Raw genomic sequence first — 24,736 nt, 5'->3', positions numbered from 1 at the left:
AAAAAACAGTAATTGAAAAATAATGAGTAACAAACAAGTAGAGCCTAGTTTGCATACCTGGTAGTCGATACACCTAGAATATCCCACCATAACAGTGCCAAGAAAACTACTAAACATGGGAAAGACCAATTCCAACCCTGTCTCACATGTTAGCCTACTATACTTATTCCATACACCTTCTATTAATCCCTCACACACTCATTCACACCACCTCTTCATCTCTATTTTCATCTCTAATCAAATACACATGAAAGAAGGTGATCCATGACAAAAACCCACCCCCTACTAGATCCATTCTGCCTAGACGCCTTTGTCTTTTTGTTGTTTGTATTTTGGTACTAGAATCTCCTCTTCTCTGCTCTGCTCTGTTGCTCAACCAACTAACATGCCAATCACTTTTCTCATTCTCTTCATTCTCTCGAATCATGCCTTCCTCACCACCGCCGATGGGAACTCTCCCCCGCCCCTGCCTATGCCGAGGACGGCTGCGTTGAAGCCGGGGATCGCGGCGGCTCTGGGAATACTCACCACTATTTTCTCAATTACATTCTTGCTACTTCTGTATGTGAAGCATTGCAAAGGGAGCAGCTACGCCAATGCCTCCCCGGCATCGACGAGGGATTCCGGGATCAATAGGAAGGTCATCGAGTCCCTCCCCATGTTCCGCTTCTCGTCGCTGCGCGGCCACAAGGACGGCCTCGAATGCGCCGTGTGCCTGAACAAGTTCGAGGCGGAGGAGGTCCTGCGCCTCCTCCCCAAGTGCAAGCACGCCTTCCACGTCGAGTGCGTCGACACCTGGCTCGACGCCCACTCCACGTGCCCTCTATGTCGCTACCGCGTCGACCCGGAGGACGTCCTGCTGCACACCCCTCTGCCCACGCCGCGCACCAGCGCCCCCACCCCGCCCCCCAGGGTCTCGGGGCGGCATTCCTCCGCGGGAGAGAGGGGCGCCGCCGCCGACAATGATCTCCTCCGGGGGCGGGGCTCCCTCGACAGCTGGAATTCCCGCCGGAAAAAAACTGGTAATTCCGGCGGGAAGGGCAGGAAAGACGGGCAGCTGCCGGTGCAGGGAGACCGGCATCGGCTAGAGCACCGGATCATAATATCCGGCAGCGGGGAGGGGGAGGAGGAGGCAGAGAGGCTGCGGCGGTGGAGCGACGTGCAAGCTGCAGAGTCGCTGTACCTGAAATCGGAGATGCTGCTGGAAAAGGAGAGTGGCAGCGCCGTAATAAATGGGAGAAGCGTGTCGGAAATAACAGGGATGAGTAGGTACAGGGGCAATAATGGAGGGAAGGGGAAGGAGGAGAGAGAGAAGGTTGTAAAGAGGTGGTTGGCCTGGATTTCACAGTCCCAACACCCAGCTGTACAATCTCCTCTTCCTTCTTTACCCATTTAATACTCTGTTTTTCATACACATTCATATCTCCCATGTATTGCATTTCCATGCACACAAACATTATCCATTTCACATTATTAGTTAGGTACCCTGTCACTCTTTTCTACCAGTACTATAAATATCAATATTCTACACACTAAATTCTGGTATGTAATCAAACAGACCACAATGCACTGGTATCATCATATACCTTGGGCTCAAAATCTTGTTTTTTAATACATCTGTCAACACACTCAGCGACAATTTTATTGCAACTTGGAACTTCGATGCACACACGCACATGAAAAATTAGTAAACAAATCATTCTTTACAATTAGAGTAAAATACAGTGTTGGAGACATCAAATCCCATGGAAGAGAGATTAGATGAGAAAAGTCGCTCTCAAGCAGCCTGTTGCATTTGGTGCCTTGGCTATATCATCTGACAACCATCTGTTCAAATCATTAGCATGAAAAAACAACGACACACGCTGTGACTTAGAGGAAAGAGAAAGATCAAAACAAGAAAAAATGTTGTTTATCTTTGGACCATACTTAATATATACTCAAATATGATAATGAAAAATTAATCCTTTTGATCTCCCCCATGGACTTCCACGGTATATCCACACAAAAGATGAAACAGATTGCTGTCTACATACACACTATATCTGCACATATGTTATATTAATAGTACAGAGGCGCCCAACAGCGAAGCAGCAACGCCATTAACATACAATCCCGCCAAATATGCACACTCCTCAACATTACCCAAAATGCCAACAATGTGAAAGCACTCTCTGGTTAGTGAGACAGTTCTGTGGTCCAGCCAAGGTTTATTGCAGCCTCACTTTTTGTCCGTTGTTACGCCAACAACAACATTGCTTACCTGCACATTTTACTTTATTCTCAGAATAGTGGTTTTGGATCCAAGAGTTAAACACAATAAAAACAAAAGCCAAACGATGGATGTACCAGTTTCCCGCTCTTGTCAACGGACATAGGATTTTCCACAACAACAGTTTGGCTCTGGGGATTGGGTAATGGCTGTGTTGAACCATAATTAGAAAAACTAAGATAATACGGAAAGGAAATCAACGTTAAAAAAATACTATCGTAGTTAATTTTCACTAGTTAAGCATGCCTAACCACTCAGGTTCTAGGAAGACATGATCAAAAATCAGGACTAACCGCTGAACCAGAAGGCATCGGTGCTGGAGAGGCAGGTCCAACTGGCCTATGCATGGGAAGTGGGACCCTAGCATTTCCCATCTGCCAGCATGAATCAATGAGATAATAGCACAACAAAGGACTGACACTAAGTGGTCTATCGATAAGACCCCCAATGAATGCTTAAAGAATGAATAGCTGCATTGGGTGGTTCTGTGTTAACTAGAACAAGGATAATAATAGAAGAGGTGACTTTCGATAAATATATAAGTTATAACCCTCCCAGTATACTTACATTGACATTCGTGATATATTGACAAACAGCACATTTGATAGATGGAGCACCATAAGGATACATGAGTGTTGTATGACAGTTTCCACAGTTGATGTGAGCCATATTAGGTGCTAACCAAAAGACAGTTAAAACCCAAACAAATATATATATGAAAATGCATATTCAAGGATCAAGAAGATGTGAAATTAGACTTGTAATGTTACAATTGTAACATTATCATGTACTGCTGTTACTGAAATGTTAAATAATGCATTCTGACAATGTTCTCCATTATATTCTTTCCTGCTTATGGGACCCCAGGTTTGTTTGAAACTTTGAAAGCAATGTAATTTTAGCAGTATATACACGCTAAAAACACACACTCCTGATGAATACCCAAGGATACAATTCCAAGGCCATACATATACTCTAACTAGGATATAAGTAAATGAAAAGACATAGAAAAGATATGCTACCGAGATACATCATACGCTTTTTTTTGTTGTTGGGGGTGTTTGTGGTTTCCTGATAATGGGTAACTGGGTTGAAAGAGAGAAGAAAAATATCATATTTAGTTATTTACTGTACTAAATAATCTATAACCTCTGGATCAGCAAGTATATAAAAAATCTGAATGCATTCAAAAACAATAACTTTCTCATAGCAAGTACCTCAAAGATACTGACCTACAAACCTGACAACTATCATTTTAACATATTTGTTTTACCTGGTGCTAGGTTTACTGTGTGGCAGCAAGAACATCTCACACTGGTAGCACCCCGAGTATACATCAATAACGTACGGCAGCCTCCACATATCAGTTGGGCCATTTCAATTCCTGAGTATGAGGTAGATGAGTAGCAATATCCCAAACAATATCCAAATTTGAATATACAACATTGTAAAGTTCATCACGACCAAGCATCATAGTTTTTTGCTACAACAGGGATCATGAAACCATCATCGAATCACCAGAATAGTATTATAGTAACCACATACTGAAATTGACTAAGAATCATTGTGTTTCCTAAAACGAAATCATTGTGTTTCCTAAAACGAATATGGATACACAAACTAGAAATTGGATCATAGACTGCTCTTATAATGATCTGGCATCAAACATATGGTTTAGAAAAATAAAATGTTCGTAGCAAGGGACTGAAGTCTCATATAGAAGCACCAATATGAAACTCAGTCTTTTATGAAGTCCTAAACAAAATCAAACTGAAAGTGTAACTTAAGTTCATTTGAAAAGGAACAGGCCAATAAGACACTTCAAATCAACAAAAGCCAATCCGACAAAAAAAGAGTAGCAGCCAGATCAGATATTTTGTTGAAGATTCAAAAATGCATGATGAGTATTTTTGTTACATAAGAACCAGCAAAGGCAACAGCAATTCCATCTTGATCATTGCCATGCCTTCGAGTAACGTCAACCAAAGTGGTAAAGAAAACATCATCATTCCAATAATTGTATAGATGTTCTCATTTTTTTTGCATCTAACTTTACACTTGTGGTAAAGAAAACATCATTATTGCAATATAATTGTTTAGATGTTGTCATTTTTATTTGCATCTATCTTTTACACTTGAAATAGTGGAGACCACATCCAACACTGCATAACTAATGGTTAAATACTCAAATAAGGTTCTTTCCAATAATAAGGAAAGAGGAGCTCCAATAAGACGACGTCAATTTTAAACCAAATGAACAAAAAAGTTGAAATATTCTACATAACTTTTGTTATTTCAGAGCTAACTAGAGACGAGATAAATAAAAATTGGAAGGCAAAAGAAGACCTGGCCAGGTTTCAAGGCAAGATAAAAGAAGCACATACTCCATGTATCACAAGATGATAAAATCTTGGTAACTAGATAATTTTGAACTAAAGGCTATTCGTTGCAGCTGTATGCCACATATATGGCATTGCATACCCTCTCTTGCTGAATGTATGGTTTATACAATCTAAGACAAACCATATTCTCCGTAATATGTACTCCACTAACGATCCAATATCAAGGCAACACTGGGGTTTACTAGACATTCTAGCTGTAACATCCTCAATAGCTAAATTCATTTTCCATTTATATACTTGGACAAAAATGAGATTCAATACCACAATTAGTAACAAACAAAGAGAAGCATTATCGTATATAATGAAAATCTAGGGTCAATTACAATTTAAAATGAAGCATTATCGTATATAATGAAAATCTAGGGTCAATTATAATTTACAAATTAGTTCATGATTAGGTTGTTCAGTTATCTTAGCCATTTCCTCAACCCAAACACACACACAGGCACCAACAACAGAATTGGATACTAAATTAGAAATCCAGAAATAACCTTGAGGAGGGATGGTGGTGACGGAATTGCATAAGGCGCAACACACATTGGTGGCACCACTCGGGTACATGAGAAGACTCCTGCACCCGCTGCAAACTACCTGGCTCTGCATTCCTCTTCTCTTGTCACGCACAACCAACTTCATCGGAAAAATGTGAAATCGGAAGCATGAAAACTTACTCAGAAAATAAAAAATCCAAAAACAAACAAAGGTAGGTAACACTCACCAGTAAAACGATAGAGAGCAAAATCACGTCGACAAATTGAGGGCGATGGATTCACAATTCATCGGCGATGGGTGAATTAAGGCAAAGTAGGGTAGGAATAGGAATAATCCGAAGGGAATCGGAATCCAATCGGAAGTTTAACAAGGAGATGGCGAGTGTGTTGACAATTTTCAACTTTTTCTTAATGGCATTCAGATGGTCCCTTTCATAATTTGTTGGAATAATCAATAAACGTTTTTATTAATGGAGTGTAATACAAAAGTCTATTACTGCCGCCGTATATTTGTTAGGGGTGATAATTCATCTAGAAATTTTTATTCATAAAATTCCATCACTAGATGAGTTATCACCCTACCAAACATGTCATAGGTATAATCTTATTAGCATACCGGCCGAATGTAATTTGGACTATAACACTCCTTCGTTACTATGTCATCACTGATTTCATGTTGTCCCGTCATGTTATCATTCCCCTCTTATCATTTTTTAGAGCAATTATAGTGCGGGCATCGATCGGCCGCCCGTGCGATCGGCAGTCTGATCAGCTATGCCCTTCCCCGAGTGCCCAACTCACGTCCGCGGCTATATTCAATTGGCGTCCGATTGTCGATCTCGTGCCGATCAGTTTTCTTTTTTTTTTTTAAATTTAATACTATTATTTTCTATATATACCGCGTTCACCCATTATTTTTACCTTACACTTCTCCATTCTCACATCTACAATTTCTTACTTTCTCTCTAGCTTTAAACAATAAATCCCGATGGAAGTCAACCGAATTTTATCATGTCTTTATTTTTAAAAATTAAGTGTATTTTGTTTTTCTATATTTTTTACTTCAATTTATTTTTTTTAATATTATTTTATTTTATTTGACACCAAAAATTAAAAATGATATATAAACTTAATGTTAATGCTTTTATGTGAAAATGGGGATGGGTTGTAGCATTGCATGAAGATGAGCTCGATGATAAAATGCCAATGTGGTTGTAAGAAAATGTAGATAGGCTTTGGGACGAGCTATTAGCGTAGTGAGTGCTCTTATGACACAACTTTTATAATGCATAACCTCTCTCACATCAGAACATTAATTTGCACTTTTCACAGTTTTACTTTTAGGGCTCATTCGCTAAGCCGCATTTCAAATTGCGTGAAATAAAACCGGCTGGAATTAAATGTGGGTGGCCCCACCAACTGTTATTTAATTGTTGGTGTTTGGTTATACATAATTGAGAGGGTCGGTTGGAGAGAGAAATGAAACGGTACCGACCACAGACGATTACCGGTGTGGTGAATGGTCCCTTCTTCGGGTGATTGATGCGTTGCCGAGAAAGAAGCAACAAGTAGAGAGGAGAGAACATTGTACTGTGGAATGACAAAAAGGAGAGAGAGAAAATTGGACTCGCCCAAAGGAGGAATTCAAATATTTCAGGGGCACGGTGGTGATTTCGTGTTCAAATCTTGTCAACTGCGGCGGACCAGATTGCAAATATGACCTCCCTCCGCGATTTATTTTTGCTTAAAAGCTGCATCAACAGTGCGGGCCGGGGGGTTAGTAGAGGGCCAAACATTATTACTTAATGAAAACCGAACCACCATAAATACTCGGATTTGACCCTATTTATGTCCAACTAATGGTCAGCGAACGGGTCCTTAGAGTGAACTGCACCAAATATCCCTAACTTTTTTACTTCTTGTACCAGTGACCCCTAACAAAAAAAAATAGCGTCAAAGAAGCCTAACAAAAAATATAATCACAAACGAGGTCCTAAAAGAGCATTCTTATCAAATCCTCCGCAATGATGAGTTGATGACACTGCGCTACATGCAACCTGTAGCTAACACAATTTAGAATTTGTATAATATTTAGAGTTTGTATTTGATTATTTGATCACTAAATGCTGAGAAGGAAGTTTTCAGTCCCATAAATTGAGTAAAGAAAGAAAGCATATATTTGTATCTAGGATGTCTTGACATTGATAATTACGTATTACTCCCTCCGTCCCGGTTTTGGAGTCACATTTTGCCATAAAAGTCTGTCCCAGTTTGAGTAATATTTAGAATTTTCCATATTTGGTCATACAATTTTACCCCATTGTTCATCAAAATTCTATCAAAATGTCATTATCTACATTAAAATAAACCAAAACAAAAATTAAAAACCAAAAAGCCAAAAAGAGACTCACCTTCAACCAACTCACTTAATTTATTATACACTCCATCATCTTACTTCATTAATTACACACTCAACTAATTCCTTAAAACCCGTGCCATAACTAAATATGACTCCAAATGTGGGACGGAGGGAGTATATTATACTCCCTCCCTCCACGAATAAGAGTCCTGTTTTTCCATTTTGGTCCGTCCACGAATAAGAGTCCCGGTTCATAATTATCATAAATAGTAAAGAGACCTCACATTCCACTAACTCATTCACTCACATATCATTTAAAACTAATATATACAAGTGGAACTCCTATTCCACTAACTTTCTTCCATCCACTTTTCTTAACATTTCTTAAAACCCGCGCCATTTAGAAATGAGACTCTTAATCGTGGACGGAGGGAGTATTTTATACAGATTTTTCCTTAAAATATCTATATATGTATCTATCAGAATATTCTTAGATGCTTTTTTTTTCTATTAAGTTTTTCTCTAATGAACTCTTCTTAAATGAGTAGAATTAGAATAGATTGTTATTCCCTACGATCAACTTTAGCAATCCCATTAATTTTTTTATACTCATTTTATAAAAATAATATTAATAAATAATTATAGAGAAATAGTAAAATAAGAGAGAAAATGTATTTATTAGCAAAAAATTAACGAAATTGCTAAAGGGAAAAGGATTGAGTATTTATTACTCCATTCACATTATCAATCAAATGTTGATAAAGAGTTCCGAATCCTAACAGGTTTTGAAAATATGTAAAATAACCCCACCGACCGCAATGTTTGGCCTTGGATTCATTTTGGAGGCAGGGACGGATCCAGAAATTCTATATAAGGGGGGGCAAAAATTTATATAAATATATTTTAAGAATTTAAGAAGGGGCATATAAAAGGATATTTCAAAAAAAAACTACAAATTAATGATAAAATAGCATATAAATTTTTTTTTTTGAGGTGGGGCATTTGCCCCTTGTGGTAAAACATTAGATCCGTCCCTGTTTGGAGGTGCAGACTTATGTACTCATTCTTCCTCTATCTCATGAAGGGTGTTATATTGCTAACTCAATACTTAATTGCTAACTATAATTAAATAATAACCTTTAGATATTTAAATCAAGGGTCTAGATCATAACCCTCGAAATATCAATACGATAAAAAAAAACGTCAAATTAGTTGTAACTAACTTTTGAAAAATATCATATAACTTTAAAACGCGTATAACTTTCTCGATTTAAATTATTTTTTCGCACAACATATATCAAATTAAAGATAATTTTATAATGATGCTAACGTGATCTCACTTGCATATATTCCGATATCAAAATTTTAAAAAAAAATCAAAAATTTTCAATTTTTTCGTACAGCAACAAATGTGAAAATAGTATATAAATTCACATTTTCATCCAAAACCCTAATTTAGTAATGTTTTTTTATCTTTTTTTATTTAATTAATAAAAATAAAAATTACACATGACAAATTTTAGACTACTAGATTTCTAAAATCCTATAGTTTTAAATCAGTTGTAGTTTCCAACTAAGAGTAAGTTAGCAATTCATCACTCCCCATATTTCATATTACTCTCACTTTAATATTGCGGCTCGTCCCAAACTACTTACACTATTTATATTTTAAGTAAATTAAAATATTTTAATTAATATACTAAAGTTAATTAAATACTGTTATATTACTATTAAATAGTTTTTCATTACACATAAAATACTACTATTAATTTAACTACACTAAAAATAATCTCAAATTAATAACTTAAAATAAAAAAGTGCGGATGTATGGGACAGAGGGAGTATACGTTTTCTTTTTCCCAAACTATAAATCAGGCTACAAATAAGCTTGCTTTTAGATTAAAATAATAATTTTTTTTCAAGCCACTAGATAATGAGATTTACACTTTTTTAGATTTTTTAACTTCAAAAGAATATCAATATAAAATATAAATTTCTAAAAATTTTATCACCATAAATTTCTGAAATGTTATTAATTCACATTGTAAAGTCTTTCCAACATTTTCTTTATCGGTAAAAAACTCATTCCCAACAAATGCAAGAATACTAGATTGACTATCAAATCCATTAACTTGTTTACTAGATTATTTTAATTTATTATTTGAAAAGTAATTCCTTTTTATGGATTTGAATTTAGTAATACAATAATTGTTATACATTATTTTATGTCTTTTATCTGGTAGAAATTAATCTAATGTATATTGTACCACTATAGATACAAGGGATTAATATATAAAGACTTTGAGAATTGAGATGTGTTCAATTTATTTAAGCTTTTACTATTCCATTGATGTTTTTAGCTAAGAAAGAGAGCATACAAGAAATATGATCCTTTACTATAGAATTAATTTAGAGTTGAGTTTAATTTTATATATTGTACTGTACAAACTTGACTCCCTAAAAACTGTATATTTGCAAGTTCCTATCCCTCTCTGCTAAACCAAAACAATTGACTTGCTGCTAAGGCCAAAAATGACAAAATATATATATCAAGAAATCTATCTTAGAATCTAAAACAAAAGAGATTCCTAAGCTGTTTTAGCATGCACACTCTCAAATCTGTTCAAAACAATTCTAGAGCTGTCTTTATCTTATTCTGCTTCCATTTTGGGAACCTGTAGAAAGCACTCTTGTTCATCCCGAATTTCGCCTTGAAATCTTCTGATGACAAATATGTCTGCACACCAATACCATTCATAAATAAAATTACCATTTTAATCTAAATTCACTTAAACACATAATACCTCTCGCTTAGTGACATCAATGTCTGGAGCCGGATCCGTGGAGTTTGTTCTAAGGCGTTCATACGGATGCGTTGTGAGTCCTTCATCGTCATCAGCCTCGTCTTCCTGCCCATCTTCCTGTATCGTCTCTGGCTTCGGCTCCTCCCCTCTAGGCTTTGGGACGTCACGCCCTGCTCCAAGACAAGCATGAATCGTTATCGAACAGTTGTAGATGCACGAGTAGGTATAACAAAAAAAACAGAAAAACAAACCTCTAATAGAGCGCGGGAAGATAAGCTGGCGAGCCGGTCCTGGTTGCTCAAAGCCTTTGGTCAGGGCTGCTATGGCTGCTGATCTCTCTTTAGTTGCATCTGGAATCTCCAACGAATTCGGGTACAGGTTGTTCACCATAGGAGGAGTTGACAGGTTCCTTGCATTAGGACTCTCAAAGGCTGATGCTAGCGCGTTGAATGCTGGAGACCTTCCTCGTAAACGGTTTCTCTCAGGGGCCACAGACAGACTTCTTGAACGCTGCTGCGTTTTTTCTGGTGCACCCGATCTCCCAGCAAGCGCTAGAGGTATTCTCCTTCTCGGCTTCTGCCATTTACATATAAAGAGTATATAACAAGACTTGCAAATTATGTAATGTGATAAAACAAGAAGAATGATACTATAACCAAGACTTACTTCAAGTCTTGGTGTACCGCCGTGTTTGACAATAGCCATTTTTCGTTGGAAAGAGTTACCATGCATCTGCAAACACGAGGGTAAATGAGCGTTCACGCGTGAATCCAAAAGGCCGGTGAGATTTCACAGAGGGCACACTCACTGCGAATTTCCTGGGGTCCCAAGTGAAGAAACGCGTGAAAAATGCAGGCTCGTTCCCTTCTGTAACGATGTATATTGGGGCATGCTTGGATATTTTTTCGCCAAGAACGTCGCACTCCAGAAATTTCTGCACAAGAAAACGAGACATTACAAAATGCTTTTCACATGTTACTAGTCCCCAAGAATGCATAACAAGGCTAACAGCATACATCTGCTATATTTAAGGCATCCATCTTGTTTTTGCTTTCGACCATTTGCCCGATCCAGACATAAATGTCGGAGTGGCAATCAACGATGAATATGTCTTCGGTCATTAGATCATCCTGGTCGAAGTTGTATACCTCAGCCACCTGCAAAAGGAAATAACATCTCAAAATTTTCAGAAAACAATAAGAAGTAAGGTGGAATGAATTCAGAGAATGTCTCCATGTAAACATATACCTGCAGATCTCCTGAAAAGGTAGAATTATGAAAGAAACCAGTTAGTTCATACAAAAAGAATGAGCAGAAATGATCAAATTATAAGGAAAAAAAATGATGACATGCCCTTAGATATAGTGCATGAGAACAGATGAGGGTCTCCTTCAGCCACTCTTTTGATTTTCTGCTTCGGGTACTCGGATTTTCTGCCTCCGATCAAACCCCAAAACACCTCGGATTCTGCACCCTCCTTTTGAAATCTAGACTGCACATCTGGCTGCAAATACAAATTGTATGAATTAATATGGACTACTGTTATTAAGGAATACTTTGGTATCAGACCTTCAAAATATCGAGCCACCTCTCCGCAAGCTCCTGCTCTTCCGTCGTTGTGGAGCTTCCCAGCCAGGTGAAAGCAGATGTACCACTGTGTAGTATGTAACAGTACGAGGAGTTCAAAGACGAGCTCACCTGAATCAATCGTATAATACAAGTGAAGGCATAGTTTTATAGGAAACATCACAGAATTGGAAAACAAGACTTACAGGGTCTACTTGTATTGCTTGCATATTTTCGGGTCCTGTCCCCTGAATCCGGAACAATGCAAGCCCATCCTCTTCGTACGTGTCGTCTGCAAGTCCTTTCTTGGCAAGGTTGTTCTTATATCCCACGCTAAGACCGCCCTGGCGATGTGCAGGCTTTTACAACAAGAGCCATTGAAAGGAATTCGAAAGTGCTTTTTATATCTGTTTTAATGCGAACCTTAAACACGATGAAACTCTGGAAAATGGCGAAGAACTGAGCTGGCTCGAATCCTTCATAAATACGAGCCTAGAAAAGAACCAAACAAATGCATTTGTAAGTAACGAGGCTGAAGTTAGCGTTAGGTGTTATCGGAATGAAGTTGTCAAGGTAATTAATATGCCTGAGCAGGGAAGTATTTCATATTCTCAACCATCTTGCTAGCCTGTGCAGTTGCTTCTACCCTGTCTTCCTATAGAGAATGAATATCATGGTCAATTATCCAATTAACATATATACTAAGATTGCTTTAGTAAATTGAAGATCACCTCAACACTTTGCTTTCCAGACCATGTTCCTACAAGATATTCCTCTCTATCTTCGCCACGATAAGAGTATTGGAAGATGTAGCAATCCCCACTGTAAAACTTTGACTGGGAAGGACCTTCAAGAATTGCCTTCTGGTTACCATTAACGCGCCAAACCTGTAGATCGCCTGTGCAATCTATATGAGTTTGATGTTCTTCTTCTTCTTGAGGAGCTTCTGCTTTCACAAGACCCCTCACATTAACTCCTTGCCGCTTTAGAAGTGCTAAAAACCATCAAAATCTTGATTAGGAAAAGCTAAAATACGTAGTTACATGTACTGAAGAATGCTGTAATCTGGTGGATGGGATCACGGACCTGCTACCTTTCCTTTAGTATCCTGCTTCTTGGGGGCAGTTACCTCAGACCACGAATCAAACTTTCCCTTGAACATCACTGTCTCGAAGCCCTCCATCAAGCGGATTATATGAAAGTCAGTCCGGTTCAGTTTTTGCACTATTTCCTATAACATGAAACACAGCATTGAGGCACTACAGTGACAAGTTTAAAATCAAGAAGAGGAAGCCTTAGGTAGTGAGATTTACATGAACCGTGCTGCTCAGTGTTTTCCGTTCCTTAAGTGAAGTATTTTTTCCCACCCAAACAAAGACTTCCATCCCGCAATCGAGAATGTAACATTTATTTGAGTTCAACAACTCCCTTGCCAAAGAATTAGCCTGGACAGGTACTGCCTCGCCCTTCTCAATGCTTAAACATTAGAGACTATATCAGCTTACATATTCAAATAATCGCAGATCAAGTTGTTGTGCATTATTTGGAGGAAAGTTAAGGAAAAAATACATACCACGAAAGCTTAGGTTCCACAATACGAGGGCTCTTGGGTACGGAATATACTTTCCTCGGAAGTGGAGCAAAGCCACCAAAGATACTCCAAAATTCTCCGGCTGCAGCATCAGCCATTAATTTTCCATCTTCTGCAGCGAAAAATACAAGGCATGTGTTGGAAAACTCGGGCAAACAATGCTAGAGAAAGAGAACGCAAGTAGTAGCATAGTTACCAACAGCTGCTATTTCACATTTCCCATCATGATAAGTATCTTTAATGTACTGAACAACTTCCAGTGCTTTAGCCCTCTCTTGAATTAAAGAGTTGGAGCCGTTAAACTGAAATATTTTAGACTTTGTATCTAAAACGAAGATGTCATCATGATTTAGAGACGACCGGGCAAAAGGCACCTGTTCTAGGATAAGAGGTGATGTCAGATGAAGGAATTTATACTTGAATGATGAATCATCCAGAGAGTTGTACTTGCCTCATTCACATTGACAACATGTTTCCCTTTACATACATACAAGCGGTCCGGGTGCTCTTCATCCTCAACATGCTTAAAACCTGAGGAGAATCCACCTTGTTGGGGTATTATACATGGCTTAAAATAGGAAAGGAACTTCTCCGACTCTTGGCCTTGTACTTCACGGTATTGAACAGCACGCCCACCAAGTGATGCATCTAGCTCAACCGTCTTGATGGCTGCCGTACCAGCTTCATCCTAAATAGGACAATATTTGAACAGACAGGAATCAGGGAATGATTTGTACCAGACAAGGTGGATTTATGGATAAATGATAAAACTAAAATAGTTACCTGGCTAGTATCTTTACCTAGCCAATAGTGAACATCGTGACGAAGGGCCCCACGCTTCGAGGCAGTGGTCTACAGAAAGGAGACAGAGTTAGGAACAAACAAATTTCTCCATCGTGATGATCACATAGAAATGAAAAATTACCTTTAGAATCACATAGGAATCACCAGTGAAGAATTTTCCATGTGAAGGTTGTGGGACTGCAACAGGTTTAAAATTTTCGATTCGCCAAATCTCAATCCCGCTATAAGAAGTCAAGGAGAATAGAAACAGTATAGACATGCTAAAAAGAATATAATCCCTTAAATAATATGCACTCATTTAGCAGACAGAAATGAGCAAATATTCGATCACAATTTCATGGCGATGTTCAAGAAATTTTTATTTTGTAGAATGAGGATACGCTTTCTGTCCTGCCCCGTGTAGAGCAGGATCCAAATCCTTGAGTGAAATTGACATGGTGACCTCCTCTAAAACTGTTAGTTGTGGAAGTCCTCCTGAGAAAATAATCGACACAAGATTCACCAGTGGTTAGTGTCATACCGGTTAATGCAATCCATTTCATGTAACTACGATGGAAACACAAGTCTGCATCGACTGTGAAACTGTCTACCTCTAAGCACTAAAGGAAGAAACCAAATCACCTAACAACTGATGCCATAAATAACAGACCAGAAACACAAAAAGTAAAAGACTAATACAGTACAAAGAGAAATACTATTAAGCTTATGACTTTCTTAATCATGTCACAACCTCCATCTTTTGTTTCTTGGAGAAAGGCTTTATTTATCCTTCTAGGTCTGCAGGTTAGAGTTAGAGTTACTGGCTCAATTTGAAAAAAGAAAAAAGACATAATTAGTAGAAAACACACCCCTTAGAGTTAAGAGTAATAACAACTTTCTCAAAAAAATAATACTTAATAATAATAATTGGTACTGGAATTGATTTACATCGACATTCCTCAACAAAAAACTCAACTTTTCTCTTCATATACCAAATTCTTAGATAGACACATGATTTTTTTATATATAATAAAAAGTCCCAAATTCTCCATGCATTTGCCTTTCTTGTTTCTGCAGTTAAAGCATGCTTAGCATTTGACACCAAATATGTTCTCCTAAAATGTACAAAGGCAAATGTAACGACAAAACTTAAAGAAAGGAATGCAGTTATGGTAATCACCTTATAGCCAACTTGAATATGAATCAAACATAAGCGACGCGATCCAGCACTAGCTAAACTCATACATTAACATAAAATTGCCAAAATTGGTAATGAGAAAATGGAGAGGGGAAAATGAAATGATCTGGAAAGATGAAGTATTTCCTGATGGGAGGGAAGAAGCATGCGTGTTTTTTGGGAAAATGATGATCATGGGAAGGCTACCTAAAAATAGAACCCCAATTTCAATGGAATGGGAGACTAATTTTTTTTGCCAACAAATTATAGTAATACTAGTAAATGGTATTGCTATCAAATTAAATTTTTGGTGCTTTGTAGTTTTAGCACAATATAGGTGATAAACTTGATTTTGAGCACAAAATAGTTTGTGTCCGAAATCTAAAATCTTATTCTAAGTACTACTACATTTTTATTTGATTGTTCATATAAATATATAGATATTGTGGTACAAAATCATAATTAGATAATAGGTAGCATTAAATGAAATTTTTGTTTGACAGATCTCGATTAATAGTTTAAGTGGTTTAATAAAAGTGCTTAGTCCTCATTTTAGAATAAGGCAAAAAGAAAATCTAAAGCCACAATATTGTAATTTGCTATTATAAAAATAGAATAGATTTATCATAATAATATGTAAAAAATGCAAGGTAAGAATCCAAAGGAGCAAAGATGTCATTTCTTGTTTTTCAATAGTTCAATGTACAGCTTTAAGAATTATGAAGGACAATTTAATTGATTACATTTAGGGTGCATTTAGTGGCTATGTTTCGCTAGAATAAACATGATTTATCTGAGTTATAGTTGCTCTTTTTTATATGCTATTTAATTTAACTCAATGGTATGTGTTAACCTCCCGACTTGGTTAGATCTTCATGTTTTGCATTGGAAATTTATTACTCCATATTGTAGTCCCCAAATACCATTATAAATAACTTTTACTATTTCAGGGGGGATTTGATGTCTATATCTTGCTGTACCTTTTATTTTGGTTGGTTGTTTTGATTGACCGATTTAGTATCATCTTTCAAAGCGATATTGTTGTAAAGGTTGTTGACCATATTTTCATTTGCTTTTCATGAATTACAGAAATAATCTATACCCAATCTATTTACTCAACCTAGTCAGTTTCAGATTCAAAAACAATAACTCAAAAGTCTCAAAGTAAGTTTTGTTATCCAAGAATCATGCTCGACTTCAGTACCTTGGCCTTGCTAGTCAGTGTAGTGCTGATCGAAATTCGATTTCTGTTAAATGACTCGGGATCTATTGAGAATGTAAAGAAAGCGTCCTCGTGAGTGATGAGGCGTTGAGAAGAGATGTGGTCGTGGAGATGAAAACAACCACATACTTCGACGTTATCACAAACTTCTCAAGATCGCAGCCATAAAGTCTTGCCATGAACAATCTAGATAAGTACTTTGATAGTCGTGAAACCATTCAAATGTCGGATGGTCTAGCTTACTCACGAGTAATGAGGAGTAACCGATAAGCGTAGGGAGAAATATCATTGCACATCTGAAGTCCATCTTATGACATCAACACCGGAGAATAAAGGGGGCAATGGGTATTCATGAGTTCAAGATGAGAGCATTAGTGATACAAATAGGATACTACTCCCTACGTCCCACAAGAGCATGCACTCTTGGTTGGGCACGGGTTTTAATGCAAAATTGGTAAAGAAAGAGTGATATAGAAAGAAAAAGTAATTAAAATATTATTAGTGAAGAATAAGTTCCACCTCATTACAGAGAAGAGACTTTCCCAAATTAAAAGTGCATACTTTTATGGGATAGACTAAAAAGAAAAGAGTGCATACTCTTGTTGAACGGAGAGAGTATGAAACATAACAAAGAGAGATGGATAAATCATGAGAAACTGTGAAATATGAGAGAGTGAGAGAGAGAACCGATTGAGAGAGAGTTTAGGGAAGAGAACTCAAGGTGTGATAGAGAAACTGATAGATAGAGAGAGATAGAGTTTAGGAAAATAATAATCCCTCCGTCCCACATAAAGAGTCACTTTGACTTTTCTGCACTCGTTTTATAAATATGATAGTACTCCCTCTGTCCCATAAAAGATGTCTCACTTTCCTTTTTAGTTTGTCTCACTAAAGATGTCATATTTCTATTTTTAGAAAAAGTTTTCTCTCACAATAATATAAATATTATATTTTCTCTTTCCACCTAATACACAAAACAAAACTTCCTAAAATCTCATGCCGTCCCACAAGTATGACATCTTTTGTTGGGCGGAGGGAGTAATATATAGTTAAAGCGGAGAAATGGTAAAGTAAGAGAGAGAATAATGTCTTCTCTGCGTTATTCTCTCTCTTACTTTACCATTTCTTCACTTAACTATTTATTATCATTTTTATAAAACGGCTTTCTCTACATTATTCTCTCTTACTATACCATTTCTCCACTTTAACTATTTATTCATTTTTATAAAACGAGTGCAGAAAAGTCAAAGTGACTCCTAATGTGAGACAGAGGGAGTATTTCATTCTTCCTGATGGATTACAATCAAATACTAGCTACATACATTTATAATATGCGGTAATACAAAGAAATACTATTGGTACTCCCTCTGTCCTATTAAAAATAAAACGTTTCCTTTTTGGGCTGTCACATTAAAAATGAAACATTTCCTAACACGGAAACAACATCATCTCAACATTTTCCCTTCACTTTAGTCTCTCTTCATTAACACAAAAAAATAACATAACATAAGATCTCGTGCCGAAACGCAAATTTTCATATTTAATGGGACGGATGGAGTATATAATAGGGAATCCAGTGCATTAACTACTTTCAAATCCTAACAACCATGGATATAAATTATAAAAATAATGTTAAATAATACTCCATCTGTCCCATATAAATAGGCCATTTGGGGATAACATGAGCTTAATGCGTGTATTTGGAGATAGAAGGAGAAAAAGTAGTTGAAATAGTGTGGTGAATGGTAGAGCTATAAATGATAAAGTAAAAGATAAGAGAAAAGATTTCCATAAATGGATATGCACTATTTCTCTATAAGACGGACGAAAAAGAAAATTGAGTCTATTTTAATGAGACGGAGGGAGTATATGGATTATCAGCTTAATTCATGCATATCTCCTAATTTTCACCATCCAAAGATAATCCAGGAACCAAATTGAATCAGATTTCTACTCTGAAGCCCACGGCTACAACGTGTGAGAGGATATGGATAGTATGTAAGGAAGATAATGAACTAAGAGAGTCTGGCCGGCAAATCTAAGTTGCACCAAGGAGGTGATGGTGGCCTGGGCAATCTACAATTGGCAAAAATGTTTTTGAATTGGAAATGAAGGATGTTTCTGACAATGATGTGCCTAGAACTGAAGCTGTTGTTTGGTTAGAGCTTAAGAGTATTGCTGATGTTGGAGTTAGAATTGTACCGTGAAGCAAGGGCATAACAAGTGTATCAAGAGCTGGGGCAAAGAGTAGGTGCTGTGTTCATATTCGCTTTCTTTTGGCAGTACAAAAGCTTTGTTTCTTTTAAATATACATAACATCCCTAAAAGAATAAATATCATAGATAGTATACCGACTGTATAAAATCCAAATAAATACAAATACAGGATATAATCATATAGCATCCAAAATATTGGCAGTGGCAGAGAAACTGAAAACAGCTATATATAATTATATATGTAAAAGAACTTACATTTGAGTTGAGTTTCTAATCAGATTGATGAGTTGACGTACAAGATTAACTGAGGCAGGTTTTCCAGAAACAGAGTGAATACTGCACCGATCACGAATAACAGAAGAAATGCAAACAATATCTTTCCGATGTACACAAAAGTGATGGGCGACGACCGACTTTCTGTCATTGGATGTGAACCATCTACACCCTGCAAAAGCATGACACCAATGTTAAATTTGTCTCTGGAAATGCTTGTAGTCATATAGTCATCACCTCAAACAAAAAAGAGCCACAACAATGTTCTCTAAAACCTTTACCAATTTGTGTCTCGTGTTTAGGCTCGTTAGAGTTCTCAGAGGCGATCGATGTCAAGAGACAATATAACTCTAATACGATAACATTCTCAGAAACAACATATGAAATACAGAAATTCTGCTCCATGCAATTCACAGTTTATTAGTCTCATGACAAATGCTCATCATACAAGGATTACAACTCTAAAGGCATCTATCCAGTTCTTTATCTTGCCACGATACCTATAACCTAGGTTGAAATCAAATAATTTTAGCTACAAAAGGCACTATGTAATACTAGTAATATATAGGGTTTATGGTGGGGGTTTGTAAGCTCCTCCAGCTCCGCCTCTGCCTATAAGTTAACACCATCATTACAGGTTCACAACTACATCCTTCGTTTACTTTAGACAGCTATCTCCTTAAGCAGATGCATAGGAAATCACAAAAAAGTGCATGTAAAGCTCGAACTTGATTTTAACAGGACTTGACTAATTCCTAAAGCCACATATCATGAATAGCATAACCTACGAAACACCGCATTCATAACCACACACTATAGCATAACCTATTGATTTCATCCCAACATTATCACAACTATACATACATACCCCTCAATCACAAATTCAAAAATTCGACAACCGAAAAAACCTCATACATGAGCATAAGCTTTGGGCACTTTCTCCCTGCCAATGTGGACCTGTCCTTTATAACCTATCAAAAGAAACAATATCATTCACAGAATCAGAAATCAATACGAGCAAATTCTGTTCCCAAATTCTGAAACTACATACAATAAATCAGAAAAGGTATTCACCATTAGAATCAACCACAGTTTGCAACTTCCAATCTGAGCCATAATTCACAAGCAGAGAGGTAGGGCCAAAGCTAACAGGCTCTTCTTCCCCTTCTTTAACTGCATCAATGTGTGTTACCAGCAAACGATTCGCTCCACCACCGCCGTCGGAAAGCAGCTTCCGGTTTATCAAATTAACCGCAAAACCGGCGTCGGTTCCGGCGGCAAAACGCCTAATTTTGCCGGAACTCTTGCACAGCACCTCTATAAACTGCATCGGAAAATACATACTCTAACCTGATTAGAACAATACTTCGATATAAATAATGGATAAATTGAGATCAGTAAAAAGTTGTTTGTAGCAGCATGAAAGCTTACAGGTAGAGGTTGGTGATGGTGATCGGCTTCTGAATCCTCCTTGCCCTCGGCCATGATTGGGGAATCTGAAAATTATTCTTGCACAATTGAAATTTGAAGAATTTTGTGGTGACGCTGCGTTGACTTTTGGGAGACTTGTTTAATCGATGAATTATCGTGTTCTAAATCTATGCGTGTTTCAACAACAGATGGAATAAAAATACTTTGGTTAAAGAATTTTTATATATTTATTTGAATTTAGTTCAATTTTTATTAAAATTTTAATCAACCTTTTTGTATTAAATAAATTGTATATTTATTTTAGATTAATTCAGTTCAATATCGGCTCAATAATTAGTAACATAATGAAAATTTATTGATATTATAGTACGTTATTAATATATAAATTTATCAATTTTCAATGATTCTTAGTCATTATTACAACTGGATTAATTTTAAAACAACTAAGAGAAAAAAATAAATATAAATAAATTTAACTAAGGTAAAAAAAAATTAATTATATTGTGAAGTCTATTAAATAAACATTCAACCAAGAACCTCTTAAATCAAAATAAATTAGTATAAAGACTTAATGAAATATAAATTTATAAGGGATCTCATGAAATAAAATAAATTGGTACAAGGATCTAATCACGGAACAAATATTTGAACAAAATCCTAATGAAATAAAATGTACTAGAAAACCTTGTTTTGTCTAAACCTTTTAAAGTTTTTGTTTCAAAATAAAAATTTATATTATTTGATTTTAATTTTAATTTAGCTTAATCACCAATTTTGTGATTTGGTGATTTGATACATTCAAAACTCAGTATGTCCTTAAATAGAAAATAGTACCATACTATGACTTAGAGCACTCCTAATGGTCTCCCTTATTTCTCCCTAACTCCTGCCACATCAGCACCAAAATTTATCCCCAGTTTTTAGCCAACTTTTAGCCAACCTCTGTAATGGTTTCTCCCTTATTTCTCCCTTATTTCTCCCTAACTCAACATTTCATTTTTACATCATCACTAATTTAATTGTTTTATTTTTATATATAATAAGCTAGCTTATTTAATTTATAAGATAAAACAAATAATAGTACACATCAACAAATAAAGTTCGTTGTATTAAACACGGGTACACATTACAACGAAGAAAAAAAAAAAAAAAAAAACAAAAATGGATAAAATGGATAAAAATCAAAAAAAAAATTCAAAGAAAAAAAAATTCAAGGGCGGTGGGCGCGGTTTCTATTTGCCCACAATTCTTCGATGATATCGTGTTGTAGTGCTTGATGGGCCTCCTTCTGGTGTATGTCCATGAACGCCTGGAACCGTTCATGTTCGTTGTGCGGTACACCCTGGCGGGCGGACTCGGTTGAGACACCGTGACTCGATGATGCAACACTTGGGTCGTTGGTGACGTCGAGGACGCCTTCGTGTTCATCTTCGATGATCATGTTATGCATGATGATGCACGCATACATGATATCGGCAATATCCCCCTGGTAGAAAAAGCGCGCCGGGCCCTTTACCAGTGCAAATCGCGATTGGAGTACCCCAAATGCCCTCTCCACATCCTTGCGCGCAGACTCTTGCGCTCGGGCAAAATACCTTCTTCTATCTCCGAGTGGGCATCTGATCGTCTTCAGAAACACGGGCCATTGCGGATAGATGCCGTCAGCCAGGTAGTACCCCATGTTATGCACATTGCCATTGGCCGTGAATTCGATGGAGGGGCCTAACCCGTTGATCCGCTCGTTGAAAAGGGGCGAGGAATTGAGAACATTTAGGTCGTTGTTCGACCCGGCTATACCAAAATAAGCATGCCAAATCCAAAGCCGTTGGTCGGCAACGGCTTCAAGAATGATGGTGGGATGCGTACCTTTGTAGCCGGTAGTGAACCGGCCTCGCCACACGGTTGGGCGGTTCTTCCACCGCGCCGGTGCATACGGTCGATGCTGCCGAGCATCCCCGGAAAGCCGTGGGTCCTCCGGTGCCAATCCGGTGGGAACCGCGGTCAGCTGCGTCCGGCGAGCGAAGGTAGTGCTCCCCAAATATCTCTCGCACGCCCTGACAGAAATTCTTCGGGCACTCGTTGCCGGTCGTCTCGCCGCATTGCAGATACTCATCGAACATGTCGGCGGACCCTCCGTATGCCAACTGCCGGATGGCAACGGTGCATTTCGTAGGGGCGATAGTCGGGCTTCCCTGCTGCGTCTCGGCCCGGAGCCGGAACTCGGGGTAACGCGCGGACTACGCATTAACAATGCGCGGGAAGAGGGAACGGCGCATTCGAACCGGCGACGAAATAGATCTGCCGGATAACGTGGTTCCTCCGCGAAATAATCGGCGAACAGCCGATCGTGCGCACCAGTGTGGTTGCGAGGGATGTATCGGCGCCGCCGGCGGATTGGCCGTTGGGGGGGGGGCTGCTGCATTCGAGCGATCTCGCTTTGTATGCGGCGGGAGATATAGTTGTTGATTGGGTTGTTGGCGAAACCCGCTACATCCCATCCGGTGGGAGCGGGAGGTACCTCTTCTTCGGAAGAAGAATGTGATATTTCCTCGTCGGACTGAGCACGAGACGATGAATCAGAACTCATTTAATAAAGATGGAGAGAAAAAAGATTGAAAATTTGTGTGAATGAAGTTTGTGGGTGATGAATGGAGGAAGAGGATGAAATATTTATAGGGGTGGAATTTAGAATATGACCGTTGAAGGAAAAAAAAAAAAAAAAATTTGATCATCGCCGGATTATCGCCGAACAGCTCCCCACAGTGGCCGGCGATGATCCGGCGATAGCCCGGCGATAAAACGCCGTTTGGCGTAAAATCGGTAGGAAATTCGCCGAAAAATCGCCGACCTCCTCCCAATGGCCGGCGATAAGTCAGCGATATCCGACGAAAAATCGCCGGATTATCGCCGTCGCCATTGGGAGTGCTCTTACTGCTATGTAAAATAAAATAAATAAATAAATTCATTAGTGTCACAATGTCGTAGCATTTTTCTGCAAAAGTAATTGAAATGTCACAAACATCAGTTCTTTATCACATGCATTTGAGATATGAATTTGGTGCTACATAATGCATCACAATGTCAATCAAATGTTTTGTCATTGCATGCATTATCCTGCAAAAATTAGATATGTCATATGTTTTACTACAACTGTGTCTCACAAGTCTTGGGGTTTAGTGTCACATGCAAATATATTTAGTTTATACATAGCTCGTGGAAATTTTTTTACGATAACACCAAGTACTCACACCTCCAAAAAATGTCTTCTAGTGAAAACTCATCACTTTCATTGGATTCAAGTTCTGATGATTCAAATATCATAGCACTCAATCAATAGGAGGAACGAATTTCTCAACAAAATCATCAAATCTACACAATTGTTGAGAACATGTTATCCACCAATCACAATCTAATTGTAGGGGCTCAAGCTTCTACAGTCAGAAAAAGTTATTGTGAAAGGCAACGCGAGATTGGTGTTTAGCGTTTGATCAATGACTACTTTAGTCCCAACCCGACATATGGACCAGAGGTCTTGCCGTCGGGTGGGTCAGGATCTGGGCGCAACTGAGGGAACGTGGCTGCTGCCCTACGCATGATCAACCGGGTCTCGAGTCAGGCATGCCAAGCGAGGATATACTCCAACTCTGCGGCTATTGAATTCAATTGCAAGCCTTCGGATGCTTGTGATATCTCCGGCCATGAACGAAGATTGACTTCGGCCATGAGTTCGAGGATGAAAGCGTCAATTTGATAAGGGTATTTCCCTTATCAAGATGCCGGAGACGATAAAAGAGATAAAAGAGAAGTCCCGGGAGGCGGAATCCCGTCGACAACTCAAGCTTTAAACAAAGTACTAAAATAAAACAGAAAGAAACTAAATTTATATATTCATTGATTCGATGAATAAAAGGAATAACAATGACACATATTTATAATGCTAAATACCCTAACTTAAGGAACAAGAAAATATCTTAAACATATATGGAAAAGATAAGACAAATCACTAATTATCTAATTAATAAAGATATGGAAAAGATATGATAATACAATAACAGATATATATACACTTATCTGGTTAGACGAGTGGCACCAATGAGGATAGTCTGAAGAAGTAGCAGAGTCTTAGTATATTAGTGAGACAGTGTTGGA

General features: G+C 37.8%; 5 protein-coding genes across 7 annotated transcripts; 1 reads left to right on the top strand and 4 right to left on the bottom strand.

Annotated features, from left to right (window-relative positions):
• LOC125196248 (RING-H2 finger protein ATL43) lies at window positions 1–1,545 on the top strand. The gene has a single exon (XM_048094687.1). The coding sequence runs from the start codon at window positions 386–388 to the stop codon at window positions 1,394–1,396; it is 1,011 nt and encodes a 336-aa protein (XP_047950644.1). The 5' UTR covers window positions 1–385; the 3' UTR covers window positions 1,397–1,545.
• A 402-nt stretch (window positions 1,546–1,947) lies between these two features.
• On the bottom strand, window positions 1,948–5,589 carry LOC125196249 (protein LSD1-like). 2 transcript variants are annotated; one of them, XM_048094688.1, is made up of 8 exons: window positions 5,393–5,589; window positions 5,166–5,304; window positions 3,546–3,656; window positions 3,295–3,357; window positions 2,840–2,949; window positions 2,566–2,646; window positions 2,350–2,421; window positions 1,948–2,263 (listed from the first exon to the last, which is right to left on the bottom strand). In XM_048094688.1, the coding sequence occupies exons 2-8, from the start codon at window positions 5,275–5,277 to the stop codon at window positions 2,222–2,224; spliced, it is 591 nt and encodes a 196-aa protein (XP_047950645.1). In that variant the 5' UTR covers window positions 5,278–5,304; window positions 5,393–5,589; the 3' UTR covers window positions 1,948–2,221. The 2 variants fall into 2 exon arrangements, with proteins under 2 accessions (XP_047950645.1, XP_047950646.1); XM_048094689.1 differs by lacking the exon at window positions 3,295–3,357.
• Window positions 5,590–10,049: 4,460 nt separating this feature from the next.
• On the bottom strand, window positions 10,050–15,538 carry LOC125196583 (villin-4-like). The gene is made up of 21 exons (XM_048095160.1): window positions 15,449–15,538; window positions 14,670–14,763; window positions 14,411–14,510; window positions 14,269–14,337; window positions 13,937–14,173; window positions 13,682–13,859; window positions 13,468–13,597; window positions 13,208–13,370; window positions 12,981–13,125; window positions 12,626–12,888; window positions 12,481–12,549; window positions 12,318–12,386; window positions 12,101–12,238; window positions 11,898–12,026; window positions 11,678–11,832; window positions 11,345–11,504; window positions 11,137–11,262; window positions 10,995–11,060; window positions 10,580–10,904; window positions 10,329–10,498; window positions 10,050–10,261 (listed from the first exon to the last, which is right to left on the bottom strand). Exons 2-21 carry the CDS (start codon window positions 14,723–14,725, stop codon window positions 10,148–10,150), a joined length of 2,862 nt encoding a protein of 953 aa, XP_047951117.1. The 5' UTR covers window positions 14,726–14,763; window positions 15,449–15,538; the 3' UTR covers window positions 10,050–10,147.
• A 3,451-nt stretch (window positions 15,539–18,989) lies between these two features.
• Window positions 18,990–20,753, bottom strand: LOC125193281. 2 transcript variants are annotated; one of them, XM_048091051.1, is made up of 4 exons: window positions 20,588–20,753; window positions 20,231–20,480; window positions 20,072–20,127; window positions 18,990–19,328 (listed from the first exon to the last, which is right to left on the bottom strand). In XM_048091051.1, exons 1-4 carry the CDS (start codon window positions 20,639–20,641, stop codon window positions 19,158–19,160), a joined length of 531 nt encoding a protein of 176 aa, XP_047947008.1. In that variant the 5' UTR covers window positions 20,642–20,753; the 3' UTR covers window positions 18,990–19,157. The 2 variants fall into 2 exon arrangements, with proteins under 2 accessions (XP_047947008.1, XP_047947009.1); XM_048091052.1 differs by having other exon boundaries at window positions 20,231–20,506; window positions 20,588–20,724.
• A 713-nt stretch (window positions 20,754–21,466) lies between these two features.
• On the bottom strand, window positions 21,467–22,268 carry LOC125194651. Its single transcript, XM_048092897.1, has 2 exons — window positions 21,832–22,268; window positions 21,467–21,473 (listed from the first exon to the last, which is right to left on the bottom strand). The coding sequence occupies exons 1-2, from the start codon at window positions 22,266–22,268 to the stop codon at window positions 21,467–21,469; spliced, it is 444 nt and encodes a 147-aa protein (XP_047948854.1).
• Window positions 22,269–24,736: the final 2,468 nt, after the last annotated feature.

Source organism: Salvia hispanica, chromosome 6, assembly GCF_023119035.1.
Source record: "Salvia hispanica cultivar TCC Black 2014 chromosome 6, UniMelb_Shisp_WGS_1.0, whole genome shotgun sequence".
In the NCBI taxonomy this organism is placed as follows: Eukaryota; Viridiplantae; Streptophyta; class Magnoliopsida; order Lamiales; family Lamiaceae; genus Salvia; species Salvia hispanica.
This window is presented reverse-complemented; position numbering and strand designations above follow the sequence as displayed.